Consider the following 16,244-nt stretch of genomic DNA (forward strand, 5'->3'; position numbering starts at 1 on the left):
TTTACAATGTGTTTGGTCAATGATGTCTTCTGCTATAAGTATGAAATTATACTAGCTGGGCATGGTGATAAGCCTTTTGATAAGCATGAAACCATACTTAATATTCAGCTAGCTTAGTATGCAATTAGCTGCCTTCAGATATGCAAACTGTTAACAGTTTAATTGGTACGCGCTCTACCAATTGGGGCTATTTTAAATCTAAGAAAGAAAGAAAGAAAGAAAGAAAGAAAGAAAGAAAGAAAGAAAGAAAGAAAGAAAGAAAGAAAGAAAGAATGAAAGAATGAAAGAATGAAAGAATGAAAGAAAGAAAGAAAGAAAGAAAGAAAGAAGTTGAGGTAAAAACGCTTTTAAACATATCGTACAGAAGAGGATAGGAAAAGTAATATTATTAAAAGATAGCGCTACAGAAGATTCGCACTCATGGCTATCATTATAACCTTTAGTTCACAAGTCACAGCCTCTACCGCTGCAACACGAGGAACTCTCTGAACATTTAATCGATTTATAATGTATATTAAGTTATTCAATGTACGTATGGTCCGTGGCGGCGTGATAGAAAACTTAACTGAAACGTATCAAACAGACATAATTTCATCGGTTTACTCCGAATATATTTGTTGGCAATGTATTTAGGGTTGTAAAAATAAATTTGGAATTTTGATTCATTAACTTCCCCACGGTCGACAAAATTTAAAGAAAGAAAATTACATTGATTTCTTTTTAAACTGATTGTGTCGACCGTTAGCGTTATACTTGGAAAAATGGAAAAAAATGCCGGGAATTGAACCCACGCCCTTCCGTTAACTGTCAGTCTCCTTATCCACTGAGCTATTGAGGTGTTGTAATTTTACGTGCACCTTTGTACTATAGATTCATTATAAACGAATAAAAAGTGTTTAAAACTAATCCACTTGTTTTATGCAATAATAATTGGCTTATTGAATAGAGAACCACGGTATTCAGACCTGTTCTTCACAAATTAGATTCCAAAACTTGACATAAAGAGAAAAATGCACGGTATGCAAGCCAGTAAACAGTATAGAGACATAGTATTAAAATCTTTATTGTGTCTGCATACCGTAAAACTCGTACATTGATATGGTCTAAATTATCCCAAACAAATCAAGTAACATTAAATAGCTCAATTGGTAGAGCGCGTACCAATTAAACGGGAAAAGTTGACCGCACCAGTTCGAATCCTACATGCTCCTTTTTTATCCCGATATTTTATTTTTCCTTAGTATTTACTTCTACAGAATAGATTTCAGATTTTTGTTGATCGAAATAATATTTTACAATGTGTTTGGTCAATGATGTCTTCTGCTATAAGTATGAAATACTAGGGCTTGGTGATAAGCCTTTTGATAAGTATGATAACATGCTTAATATTCAGCTAGCTTAGTATGTAATCTGCTGACTTCAGATATGCAAACTGTAATAACAACATTTATTTTCATTTTAGACTTTTTTTTTGTCTATATTTTCTTCATTTCAGCTTAATTTAGCAGTTGTCATGGTTGTGTGCAAATTTCTATTACTATTACTAATATTAGATACGTTGTAATAAAACATGATTTTAAACATTTGTATATTACTTTTCTCTGAGGGCTTGCAGCAAAATTGATATTTTATTTTCCTTGGTATGGGTTTGTGGCTAGTAGTCAGGTAATGATGATGATATGATGATGATGACGACGACGACGATGATGATGATAATGATGACGATGACGATGACAATGATGATGATGATGATGATGATGATGAACAAATCAAATCAAATCAAAGATGATAATGATGACGATGACGACGATGATGATGATGATGATGATGATGATTAATACACAAACGAAAAAGAGGAACAAACATGCCTAGCATGTAATTCTATTTTTAACATGGAAAAATTTGACCTCTTATCTACTCGCAAACTGAGATTATGCATATCTTATCTCTTCAATAAACATTGTAAAAGTCGATTTGGCCTTGGCACGGGACCTTGCTGTAAATATGTCACATGTTATTCGGATTATAAAGACACAGTTTGTTGACCCTATAATGTTTGTGCACTCATAAATTGACCTCTGAGTGTATTGGGTATAAATGCATGTCCTTCTATAACAACAGGTTAAATTTCTTGTTGAATGGAGGCCTCGAGGTCCCTGAACTGTGTATTTGGAGATGATGTATTGTTTGGGTCATAGCACACATGTTAAGCCAAAACATATACTGTGACTGATACCATAGAAACGTGCTCTTTGTTTAAACATTGCAAGTAACATGAGTGGCAAACATTAATGTTTCATATTGCTAGCAACCCCCCCCAAAGCAATGTTGGAGCCAATACTAGACCAATTGTCCGTTCCTGTCTCAGTATCAAAACAACATTGACTGGTGGGTGCGGAGGGGTTGAGAATTTCATACTAAATTAAATCCCTCATCGCTGCCATCATCGTCACCATCACGACTCTAATAATCATCTGACATCAGTTGTATTATCCATCATCATCATCATCATCATCATCATCATCATCATCATCATCATCATCATCATCATCTAAACCATCATCATTATCACCATCATCATCACCATCATCATCATCGTCGTCGTCGTCATCATCATTTACACTATAGCCACACAAATAGAAATCTTACATTAACTGCAAGTCATCAGAAAAACAAAATATTTTAAACAAATTATTGTTTTATTACTGTGCGCACAGTTTGCAACAACAACATCAACTGCTAGATTATGCTCAAATGAAAAATAAAATAGACTTTCAAAAATCTATAATGAAAAAATATTTTGTTTGAAGTATGATTTAATATAGGCATGAGCCAAGTATGTTTTCTGCTATAAGTATGAAGACGTACCTGTTTAGTATGAAAACATACTTACTAGGGGAATTGTGTGTGTATCGTCCTTTCGATAAGTATGATATCATACTTAGTGCTTGGGGCAAAAACATCGGCCAATTTGGAATATTGCTAACATGTAAGTATGGAGCCACACTCGCTAGGAGCAAGGTGTGTATAAAGAAATTTGGATAACTACACAATTCAGAAGAAGTGTAAATTGACAATATGAACAAGAAAGAATGAAAGAAAGAAAGAAAGAAAGAAAGAAAGAAAGAAAGAAAGAAAGAAAGAAAGAAAAAGAAAGAAAGAAAGAAAGAAAGAAAGAAAGAAGTTGAGGTAAAAAAGCTTTTAAACATATCGTACAGAAGAGGATAGGAAAAGTAATATTATTAAAAAATAGCACTACAGAAGATTCGAACTCATGGCTATCATTATAACCTATTATAGTTCACAAGTCACAGCCTCTACCGCTGCAACACGAGGAACTCTCTGAACAGTTAATCGATTTATAATGTATATTAAGTTATTCAATGTACGTATGGTCCGTGGCGTGATAGAAAACTTAACTGAAACGTATCAAATAGACATAATTTTATCGGTTTACTCCGAATATATTGTTGCAATGTATTTAGGGTTGTAAAAATAAATTTGGAATTTTGATTCATTAACTTCCCCACGGTCGACAAAATTTAAAGAAAGAAAATTACATTGATTTCTTTTTAAACTGATTGTGTCGACCGTTAGCGTTATACTTATTATAAATAAATCTGCACGACTAACAACGGCCCTCCTACAGTGTATAGTGGTTTTGTGAATGCTTTGTGATCACGAGATCTAGAGTTCGAGTCCCATTGTCGCCTGTTTTTTTACTTTAAAAATCTGCACCTTATCCCTTTTTAAAATCTCAGATGACACCTACGTCGGTTCAAATTTTAACAAAAATAATTATGATCAATAAAGAAATCTGTGAGAGTATAGATTTTAATTAGCGATGTCTCAAGAATTTGAATAGATATGATTTGGTTTATCGTTCATTATCGAACTCCATGCACACGTACATTGTCTTTACCTAGAACTGGCTCATTTCCTCGGACAACGAGGCAGCTACGTGGCTTAGGACGCGCGAAGCGCGCCCCATGTTACGCGGCTGAACCCACGACTCGGACAACGAGGCCTATTCATAGGCAAAAGCAAATTAAAACAAAAAAAAAATGGAAAAAAAAAAAATGCCGGGAATTGAACCCACGCCCTTCCGTTAACTGTCAGTCTCCTTATCCACTGAGCTATTGAGGTGTTGTGATTCTACGTGCACCTTTGTACTATAGATTCATTATAAACGAATAAAAAGTGTTAAAAACTAATCCACTTGTTTTATGCAATAATAATTGGCTTATTGAATAGAGAACCACGGTATTCAGACCTGTTCTTCACAAATTAGATTCCAAAACTTGACATAAATAGAAAATTGCACGGTATGCAAGCCAGTAAACAGTATAGAGACATAGTATTAAAATCTTTATTGTGTCTGCATACCGTAAAACTCATACATTGATATGGTCTAAATTATCCCAAACAAATCGAGTATCATTAAATAGCTCAATTGGTAGAGCGCGTACCATTTAAACGGGAAAAGTTAACCGCACGGGTTCGAATACTACATGCTACTTTTTTTATTTTGATCCCGTTATTTTATTTTTCCTTAGTATTTACTTCTACAGAATAGATTTCAGATTTTTGTTGATCGAAATAATATTTTACAATGTGTTTGGTCAATGATGTCTTCTGCTATAAGTATGAAATTATACTAGCTGGGCATGGTGATAAGCCTTTTGATAAGCATGAAACCATACTTAATATTCAGCTAGCTTAGTATGCAATTAGCTGCCTTCAGATATGCAAACTGTTAACAGTTTAATTGGTACGCGCTCTACCAATTGGGGCTATTTTAAATCTAAGAAAGAAAGAAAGAAAGAAAGAAAGAAAGAAAGAAAGAAAGAAAGAAAGAAAGAAAGAAAGAAAGAAAGAATGAAAGAATGAAAGAATGAAAGAAAGAAAGAAAGAAAGAAAGAAAGAAAGAAAGAAAGAAAGAAGTTGAGGTAAAAACGCTTTTAAACATATCGTACAGAAGAGGATAGGAAAAGTAATATTATTAAAAGATAGCGCTACAGAAGATTCGCACTCATGGCTATCATTATAACCTTTAGTTCACAAGTCACAGCCTCTACCGCTGCAACACGAGGAACTCTCTGAACATTTAATCGATTTATAATGTATATTAAGTTATTCAATGTACGTATGGTCCGTGGCGGCGTGATAGAAAACTTAACTGAAACGTATCAAACAGACATAATTTCATCGGTTTACTCCGAATATATTTGTTGGCAATGTATTTAGGGTTGTAAAAATAAATTTGGAATTTTGATTCATTAACTTCCCCACGGTCGACAAAATTTAAAGAAAGAAAATTACATTGATTTCTTTTTAAACTGATTGTGTCGACCGTTAGCGTTATACTTGGAAAAATGGAAAAAAATGCCGGGAATTGAACCCACGCCCTTCCGTTAACTGTCAGTCTCCTTATCCACTGAGCTATTGAGGTGTTGTAATTTTACGTGCACCTTTGTACTATAGATTCATTATAAACGAATAAAAAGTGTTTAAAACTAATCCACTTGTTTTATGCAATAATAATTGGCTTATTGAATAGAGAACCACGGTATTCAGACCTGTTCTTCACAAATTAGATTCCAAAACTTGACATAAAGAGAAAAATGCACGGTATGCAAGCCAGTAAACAGTATAGAGACATAGTATTAAAATCTTTATTGTGTCTGCATACCGTAAAACTCGTACATTGATATGGTCTAAATTATCCCAAACAAATCAAGTAACATTAAATAGCTCAATTGGTAGAGCGCGTACCAATTAAACGGGAAAAGTTGACCGCACCAGTTCGAATCCTACATGCTCCTTTTTTATCCCGATATTTTATTTTTCCTTAGTATTTACTTCTACAGAATAGATTTCAGATTTTTGTTGATCGAAATAATATTTTACAATGTGTTTGGTCAATGATGTCTTCTGCTATAAGTATGAAATACTAGGGCTTGGTGATAAGCCTTTTGATAAGTATGATAACATGCTTAATATTCAGCTAGCTTAGTATGTAATCTGCTGACTTCAGATATGCAAACTGTAATAACAACATTTATTTTCATTTTAGACTTTTTTATAGTCTATATTTTCTTCATTTCAGCTTAATTTAGCAGTTGTCATGGTTGTGTGCAAATTTCTATTACTATTACTAATATTAGATACGTTGTAATAAAACATGATTTTAAACATTTGTATATTACTTTTCTCTGAGGGCTTGCAGCAAAATTGATATTTTATTTTCCTTGGTATGGGTTTGTGGCTAGTAGTCAGGTAATGATGATGATATGATGATGATGACGACGACGACGATGATGATGATAATGATGACGATGACGATGACAATGATGATGATGATGATGAACAAATCAAATCAAATCAAAGATGATAATGATGACGATGACGACGATGATGATGATGATGATGATGATGATTAATACACAAACGAAAAAGAGGAACAAACATGCCTAGCATGTAATTCTATTTTTAACATGGAAAAATTTGACCTCTTATCTACTCGCAAACTGAGATTATGCATATCTTATCTCTTCAATAAACATTGTAAAAGTCGATTTGGCCTTGGCACGGGACCTTGCTGTAAATATGTCACATGTTATTCGGATTATAAAGACACAGTTTGTTGACCCTATAATGTTTGTGCACTCATAAATTGACCTCTGAGTGTATTGGGTATAAATGCATGTCCTTCTATAACAACAGGTTAAATTTCTTGTTGAATGGAGGCCTCGAGGTCCCTGAACTGTGTATTTGGAGATGATGTATTGTTTGGGTCATAGCACACATGTTAAGCCAAAACATATACTGTGACTGATACCATAGAAACGTGCTCTTTGTTTAAACATTGCAAGTAACATGAGTGGCAAACATTAATGTTTCATATTGCTTGCAACCCCCCCCAAAGCAATGTTGGAGCCAATACTAGACCAATTGTCCGTTCCTGTCTCAGTATCAAAACAACATTGACTGGTGGGTGCGGGAAGGGGTTGAGAATTTCATACTAAATTAAATCCCTCATCGCTGCCATCATCGTCACCATCACGACTCTAATAATCATCTGACATCAGTTGTATTATCCATCATCATCATCATCATCATCATCATCATCATCATCATCATCATCATCATCATCATCATCATCATCATCTAAACCATCATCATTATCACCATCATCATCACCATCATCATCATCATCGTCGTCGTCATCATCATTTACACTATAGCCACACAAATAGAAATCTTACATTAACTGCAAGTCATCAGAAAAACAAAATATTTTAAACAAATTATTGTTTTATTACTGTGCGCACAGTTTGCAACAACAACATCAACTGCTAGATTATGCTCAAATGAAAAATAAAATAGACTTTCAAAAATCTATAATGAAAAAATATTTTGTTGTAGGTAAAGGTCTTTAGATGATTCCATCATGCATAAACAAATATAAAACAACCGACCTTTGGTCCTGTAGACATCTCGCAAACGTCTCCACATTGTATGTCGGTGAGACTATGACAGTCGTTGATTTGGATTTAACAAGAGGTAGCACTACGCCAAAAAATGATGCTCCTCCCGCAAACGGAATGGTCAGCGCGTACCTGGTGTCCTAGTATTAAACACGATGAGTAGATCAAAATGCATTATACAATAACGTGTTGGAGAATATTAATACAGACGTCTAAAAGCCAAACGACCTGTTTTTATTGGTTATAGAGTGTAATGCTGGATCATCGTCTCGGATCTTGATTTTATTAAAGGTATTTGGTTTTTGCTCCAATGCTTTGTTTTTGGTTTTTGGTGTTTTTTACCAGTCTTAACTTTTAATATCTTTTTTCTGTTATATATGGACCCCTTTGGAAATAAGTTTTTAAGCTTAAATGGCTATCTCTGGCATGGTGTTATGGATTCTGTATGTAAAAAAATGTATGTTTATAATAAGTAATGTTACGCTACCAATTATGAGGTTATATAAACTTCAATATATCTACTCGTTTATCACTTAACCACTGTACTCTTCACCTGATATCACTTACCCAGTCTTGGTTAAAACCTTCAACATCTGAACGATAGACAAACCCAGCTACAGCGGTATTAAGTAGGACATGATGGCAATGTACTACAGCCTTTGGTATTGCTGTAGTTCCCTGAAATTCAAAACAGAACAAATAAAAAATATGACAACGAACTGGTTATAGTGTGAATTTATAACGAAAATTTACTTTCATATAAAATAAACTCCTCAACAAAAGTTTAGAAAGTTTCTTCAAGCATCTTTACCTCAGATTATTTGTGACATGTTCATATCGTGTTGCATATCAATGGAAAGCTACTTTATTCACCTTTACAATGACACCACATTTGAAACAATGACTGTTTTCACGGCGGAATACACGTCGTGTGAATGTAGTGGGTCTGAAACAGAATGTGCCAAATTGACCATTGTTCTGTGTTCAAACAACACAATTCACTAACCCCAATAGTGGGTGGAAACACCACATGCAGCCACAACAGCCAGACACCTCCTCCTCATGCTGCTCACCAGCCTGGTCACATGTTGCTGTGGAACAACATTCCATTCTTCATCAAGGATTCGTCGCAGGTCATTCAATGTGGTTGCATTGGCTACTCTGGCACGCACAGCACGATCAAGCTGGTCCCACAAGTGTTCAGACGGTTTGAAGTCTGGGCTGATGACAGGCCATTCCATTCTGACTATCTGGTCTCTATGGGGGCGAGCGTTGTCATCTTGTTGGATTGCATCGGGGATTGCATTAGGTCCCAGATTGTGAAGATATGGGATTGCAGCTTTATTTGCACGTTTTCGTCAATTTGGCACATTCGGTTTGAGACCCCACAACATTTACAAGACGTGTACTTAGCCGTGAAAAAGGTGATTGCTTCAAATGTGGTGTCATTGTAAAGGGGACTAATGTAGCTATACATTGATATGCAACACGATATGAACATGTCACAAATACTCTGAGATATAGATGCTTGAAAAAACTTTCCAAACTTTTGTTGAGGAGATAAATATAATGACAACAATATTAATGATTAACACATACTGATGTGAAGTATATAACACATGGATCATCCATATTCAACTTCATACAGGTATCTTGGACTTGCGCTATCAGTGATGCATTATTCATGGACAAAACAGATTCCATAGTATAGCAGATTCTGAAACAAAAATGTAGTCAATATAAATATCGTCATAAGCTCACATATTTTGTGATAGAGATTTGTGTAAAATTCTGACTTTTAAATAAAATGTAGAACATATTAATCGATAGTCTCAATATAAAACACGTGCATCTACAAATTCACGAATAGGTGTGTTTTCAAATTCCAACCTTTTTTTTCAGAATACTGACAATTCTCGCTATTCGCAATAAGGGCGCCGCCAGCGGTTTGCGATGTAATCGTGATGTATCATGGGAAAAGGTCGACATCCAAATATACCATGCTATTACATAGGAACACGTGACAATATTTTTTTAGTTTGTCAAAATAAAGGTGTTACACGCGAATCGATACTGAATAATACTTAATAATGTGATTTGAAATGTGCACAATTAATTTTTTCTCTATCGATTTGCGTGTAATACCGTTATATTGACAAACTAAAAAATATTGTCACGTGTTCCTATGTAATAGCATGGTAATATTCGTATTGCGCGGATTTAGATGTCGACCTTTTCCCATGATACATCACGATTTTCCCATGATACATCACGATTACATCGCAAACCGCTGGCGGCGCCCTTATTGCGAATAGCGAGAATTGAAACTGTGTAAACCTACCTCTTATCTGTATTGGTATGGTTAGCTGCTATGATAAATTTCAAGTCGGGTAAGCTGTAAGTCGAAAAAAAAGACTTCATTATCTGTCTTATACGCTATTAATTATAATACAATAACAATTTGAAATTTGCATAACGGAGTCCACGGAGTCCACTGCATTATATCAAATTCAGAATATCAGAAGACTACAAGGATAGAAGGCGCAGAAAATACTTTGCATGAAAACTGGTATAAGGTACACTTGTCCGAAATTCCTAACGGTATCGAGCTGTTACGGTGCTTCGTCAAACTAATTACATAAATCAGAGACTTCAACATGAGCTATCCGATGACCTGGTATATTCTTAGTGTAAGATATTCTTGAGTTAAAGACTCCTTTGAGGAATTAAACCGCTTACGGAATAAATATGTACACCAATTAAGGAAAAATAACCATTGTGAATCAGGATACATTAGTATACCTTTTGCACTTAAGGTTCTGTGGCTCTTGAGTTTCGTCAATATCAGGCACGATGTTTTTGATAATTTCGTCCATGTTTTGTGGAGATCGTGTCAAAAATAAAGCCTTACAACCCATCTGTAAAAAAAAATCAAAATATATTATCAAAGAGTACTTTATTTATTACACTTTAAAAGTTTCTTATTAATCTATAAGCATATTTTAGCAGAAACAAACATAATATACCGAGGAAATAAAGTAAAATAAATAGCCAGGAAACAAATGGTGACATGCACAGAATGTTATCTATTTACGACTGATTTGCATTTAATTACCTTTTTCAGAATTTGACATTGTGTTTTTGCTGTAAATTGCATTCGTGGATGAACCTGTAAATGAATGTATTCGATATAGTTGTAACTTTGATGGTACAGAGTGGGTGTCCCTGAAACAACTATATCGTCGGAAACTTAAATTTGTGGGTATTTTAATGACCCAACAATACATTGTTTAAACTAGTTTAAGTTGGTGTGGTCGCGAAATTACATAGCTATCACATACCTTTTGGATTTCGACAGTTGACCTTTTCGTTCTTGAGATATAAGAATTTAATGAAAATACCTCATTTTCAATCCATTCCCGCGGATCAAATATCAATCAATTGAATGGTCTGCATCTACAGTACATGTAATCACTGCGCATAATTATGAGGCGTCTATATTGGCATTGATTGATATTTGAATCTGTGGAACGGATTGAACATGAGGTATGTTCGTAAATTTCTATACGTTTTAAGAACGGAACTGTCAATAATTGTTAAGATGCAAAACGTATGTGATAGCCGTTTTATTCCTCAACCACGTAAACTATTTACTAATAGTTCTGTTTGGTTCGGTCAGTAAATCAAAGTTCCCAAAACGAAAAGTTTCGACAAAACGGTTCTTTCAGGGACACCATGTACATGATGTGGAGGTACTTGGTCTTCATGATAGTAATCATATACAATTTACAATACAAGGTAGATCATTAGATCATAATTTTATTTTATATTTAAAAATATCACACATTTTTTATTCATTCTTATCCCACAAGACATCAATGCACTCCATCGCTTGTGATACTTTTGTAAAAATGTATGTTACTATAAAATATTATTATTGAACAATTTTGTAATGTAAATATTAAAGACCCATTCGGACAGCGCAAGTGTTAAAAAATTATTTTTTATAAATTGCTTGAAAGTGAAGGATACTAGTAAGTCATTCAAACTGTCATTAAAAGCCCAATTCAAATATATGTAGCTAATTTATATACTGTCAGTATATAAATTACAGATTCATGTAAATGCCTTATTTTGTTTTAAATACACGGCTTTCGGCTGAACGACTATCAGGCTACACTGTGTTTAATAGCACGACTATATATGTAACCCCCTGAACTTTGCCCTCTATAGTTCAGTTGTTATTTTCTTGGAAACTTGATCTTGAACTTTTGAACTGCTTAGAACTTTGCTACGTGGCTAGGATACTTTTCCTCCACTGTCCACTCTGGCACTGCCTGGCAGCCAGGCAACATCACATAAGATCACATCAGGAAATTTGGATTTATAAGTGACAAAAAAGTACCAACTCATATATAATTGTTTTGATAACTCATGATGGAATGTGTCATCATGCTGAAAATTATCTTCTTGTTTCATCTGTGACATGACTTCAGAATGAAACTGGCTCTTTATAGATACCGGCAACTACAAGACAACATGACTCTTTTATTTTAACCCTCTGCTTATTATCCTGTAATGCTGTGAATTGTGGAGCTTCTCTGATGGATCTTCTTCCCCAAGCGCAGTTCTTGGTATGCAGCAATGAAGCTGTTTCTAATGGTTGATCCATGGGCGTGGTTACATTATGATGCAGTAATACATTGGATAACATTATTTATGGATATTCGCTAAATCGGAATTCCGTAGCACGCGGTTACTTAAACGACAAGGCTCATTACTCGCGAATCGCATCTTAGTAAAGCTAACGGACTTCTCCAGGCAGAGTTCTTGGTATTCCGTTAATCGGACAGTCCAATGTTAAAGAGCGTTTCTACAACTGACTTGAGTAAATATTCAAGTAATAAATGTGTCATGACGATTTTTATGTCCAGATTACATACCGTTTCATTTGATTCAACTACCTGATTTTATTAATCCATAATTATGTGTTCTTTCCCCTTTTAGGTTTCAAATAAATAAGAAGCAAATATAACTTATTGTCAAGTTGTGCTGTTCTATTATTAAGTTTTATGTATTTTTGTCACGGGTAAACCTGGGCTACAAATATATGACAATGACGAAGGTACATACCCAGCTAACACAATACGTATTCACGACGTTCGCTTACGTTGGACTTAGGTTGTCATTTACGTTGTAAACACGTAAATCTGTGAACTCGTATTCGTGTAGTGACAACGTTATTTTCGACGTTGATTTTTGGACGTTGATATAACATCATTATGACGTTATAATGACGTTGTTTCGACGTTGATGCAATGTTTGACCAGACCTTGTGACAACGTTTGAATAATACGTTCAGAAACGTTACAGATGTTGACACCATGGAATGTAAATTCTTCCATTCCAAGGATATTGCTGTCCAGCCAAAAAGTCTCCATCGTGTCGTCTAACGATCGCCTTTAGGCGAGAAACTCAAAGTAACGACTTCTATTTCTGAAGTTCTAAACTTTTCCCTTTTTGGGATTGAGCATCATTGTTGCCGGATGTTAATATAATGTCATAATCACGTTGTCTCGACGTGGTTAAAACGTGGTTTAAAAGTTATGAACTGCCTCAGATACAACGTCATCTACGGACGTCGTTAGTACGCAAATTTATGACGTTGTTTCGACGTATAAAGCACGTTATTACAACGCCGTATAAATGTCATGGTCACAACGTAATCTACGGATGTCGTAATTACGTTAATTTGTGAACTCGTATTCGTGTTGTGATTTTCGGACGTTGATATAACGTCATAGTGACGTTGTTTCGACGTTCACAACTTGACGTCGAAACAACGTCATAATGATGTTACATTAACGTTCGGAAATAACGTTGTCACTACACGAATACGAGTTCACAGATTTACGTACTTACATCGTCCATATATTACGTTTTTACGACTTAATATAACTTTTAGACAACGTTGTAACAACGAAAAATTGTTACCATGATCACGCTGAACAGTGAAACATCAAGTTATCTTTAACACACTGAAGACTGGTAAAGATGTACTATATATTATTGCAAAGATGTTGGGGCATTCGTTTATAAATAAGACCTTTTACATTAACATGTGAATATATTTTGTTAACCTACCACTATTACTCCAATCTGCATACAAGCAAAGAAAATAACAAGCCATTCAGAATGGCTGTTACCAAGGATTGCCAATCTGTCGCCTTTTAGTAAACCAAGAGATAGAAGAGATGCAGCCACATTCAGACTCTGAAAAGGGGGTATAACAATAATCGATAGCTGTTGTTAATAATTATGCACTTAACATTAAGATCTTTGAGAGCAGTCCTGTTTTGCACAAACTTGTGAAACAAGTCACTCTCTTGCTGTAGCCATCTATTCCCGCACAGTGGCGTGCGCAAAGGGGGTGGGCGGGCGGGGCACGGCCCCCACATTTGTTGGTCATTCGGGGGAAACCACTCATTTCCCCCAAGATGACTGATTTCGTCCGCACCTTATACTCCTAATCAGACTCCATTCGGGGGAACTGAACAACCTGGCCCTCCGCTTTCAATGTGCTGCGCACGCCACTGTTCCCGCACAATTAATCCATCAATATTATAGTGAAACAAATGTTTCAATAAAGTTATTATTATTGTTTTACACACCTGTTTACACGAGACAATGTTTGCCCATTGTTAAATTAAAGGAACAGACCTCCTTACCTCTTCTTTCATTTGCCCTATTGTCTTCTTCTCCCCATCCACATAGTAAACATACATCTCATGATCAGGTCGTTTGTCCGCTTCGGCATACAATAATTGACCCACTGTTAATCCAACAAATGGCTGTTTCCTGACAGCATGACAGTAACTATTCTGCCCAACGAATGCCATGATAAACTTCTTATTATAACCTATACATGAAAAGAATAATAATTATACACAATTAAAGCCCTAATGTGGGATTTGCTCTACAGCGGCGCCTTCAATCTTGATTGAACAGATTCATCAGGATCGGTATAGTAAACTGGTTCTTTGTATCTGATCCAGATCAGATCCAGATCAGATACAAAAAACTTTGTTAACCAGCCTTCAATCTTTGTTTAAATTCTACATTTTGCATGATTGTAATGACCAATAGTAGCTAATAATTTTGGAATTATTGACAAGAACAGCACTCTTAGCGGGATGAATGCCATATCTCTCATTGGCTGTATACAGCGAGCCAAAGAATTAAGGTACCAGTTATGTTCACCCATGTATATCCTAAATAAAGACAGATATGTCAAAATTAAAACAAGCAGTCAATTACAGTACTCTTTAGCTCTGATTTAAGACCTTAATTGTTGAAATTGGTTGAGAATTAAAGAAACGGTGATCTAATACCTAATGAAGAAACGAAATCAAAAGTTGCACTTTTGTGTTCAAATCAATGAAAGCACGACGCTAGTTTTAACGTGTTAATCAATGGAAGCGCAGCGCTAGTCTCTTGTTCACGAACACTTTGTGTACAAATCAATAGAGCATTTAATACAGCAAACTGCAACTTTTAAATTGGTATCTTCCTTGGGTTTGGGGATCGCCATGACTTTATTTCTTGATCAATTTCAACGAATGAGGTCTTAAATTCGAGATAAAAGATGTGGCTATTGGCTGCTAGTTCCAATGATGACATATCTGTCTTTGTTTAGGATATACAGGAGGTGAACATAACTGGTACCTTAATTTTTTGGCTAACTGTATTTTCTATCATACTCAGCCTAGCATCGTCTGCAAATCATTTGCATTATCTGCAGCTAGAATAATGTCGTATACAGGTGGGTGCGCCAAGATTTAAGTCCCCAATGTCAGAACCGATACTTTCCTCTTCGAGATTCAGCAGCAGGTCATTGATATAACTCTTGTACATGGTTGCGGAAAGGATACAGCCTTGACGAACACCCTTGTCGATCTTGAATGTTCTTGACATTTCTCCTTCTACACCATATATACCATGAATCAAAAAGTTCCATGTTCACGGGTCGAAATCCACAAGATAGAATTTCCGCATCAGTAAATTATGATACACCATAGCAAACGCTTTCTTCGCATCTAGGGAGGCGGAGTGTAATTCCCTACGGTTGTCTTTTGCCTCATTGATCATTTCTGAAACCAAAAGGGCAGTATTTGTAGATGACTGACATTTTGTAAAGCCCATGCATCTGAAGATTGGATTGCTGAGAGTCAAGAATAGACTTGATACGCTTCAGCAGTGTGTTCAAGCAGCTACCCAAGAACATTGGTAAAAGTGATGCCTCTGTAGTTATCCTGGAGTCTAGCATCTTCGCCCTTTTTGGAGAGAATGAAGCCTTCCATAAGAGCTTCCGGAATGCGGTCTTCCCTTAAAGCCATATTATAACATTTGCTGAGGAGCACGCCCTCACTGATTTTTTAAAATTCTTTTTTTACACGATTATATTGTACTTTAGTAAACCAATATACCCTGCAAAAATCAAGACTCTAGGTGCTGTAGTTTTGTCAAAGTCCGAGATTTTGAATAAAACGATGGAACTGTCGTTTTATTATTACGATGGAATAATTAGTCGAACGCACACACGATATTCAGAACACACAGTACGTACACGGCGTGCGGGACGGTGATCTACACAACTAAGAGTCGTACCATAACATGACCGAAGGAGTGGTACGTTATGGCGACATATGCGCTGGTAGTAAATTCCAATTTTCTTTGCTTTGCCGTAGTTGTTCG

The 16,244-nt window shown here is 35.5% G+C and overlaps 2 protein-coding genes across 2 annotated transcripts in view; both read right to left on the bottom strand.

Moving 5' to 3' along the window:
• The window catches only part of LOC140148901 (3-[(3aS,4S,7aS)-7a-methyl-1,5-dioxo-octahydro-1H-inden-4-yl]propanoyl:CoA ligase-like), a 107,480-nt gene extending 99,877 nt beyond the window's left edge, over positions 1-7,603 (bottom strand). Inside the window, exon 1 of the mRNA XM_072171005.1 lies at positions 7,482-7,603. The gene's annotated coding sequence lies outside the window, so the exon portion shown is untranslated. The remainder of the gene's footprint in view (positions 1-7,481) is intronic.
• A 377-nt stretch (positions 7,604-7,980) lies between these two features.
• On the bottom strand, positions 7,981-10,654 carry LOC140166508 (medium-chain acyl-CoA ligase ACSF2, mitochondrial-like). Its single transcript, XM_072189991.1, has 5 exons — positions 10,606-10,654; positions 10,293-10,408; positions 9,832-9,885; positions 9,090-9,207; positions 7,981-8,168 (listed from the first exon to the last, which is right to left on the bottom strand). The coding sequence occupies exons 1-5, from the start codon at positions 10,645-10,647 to the stop codon at positions 8,040-8,042; spliced, it is 459 nt and encodes a 152-aa protein (XP_072046092.1). The 5' UTR covers positions 10,648-10,654; the 3' UTR covers positions 7,981-8,039.
• Between the last annotated feature and the right edge of the window lie 5,590 nt (positions 10,655-16,244).

The sequence above is a fragment of the Amphiura filiformis genome, chromosome 1 (assembly GCF_039555335.1).
Source record: "Amphiura filiformis chromosome 1, Afil_fr2py, whole genome shotgun sequence".
Classification (NCBI taxonomy): domain Eukaryota; kingdom Metazoa; phylum Echinodermata; class Ophiuroidea; order Amphilepidida; family Amphiuridae; genus Amphiura; species Amphiura filiformis.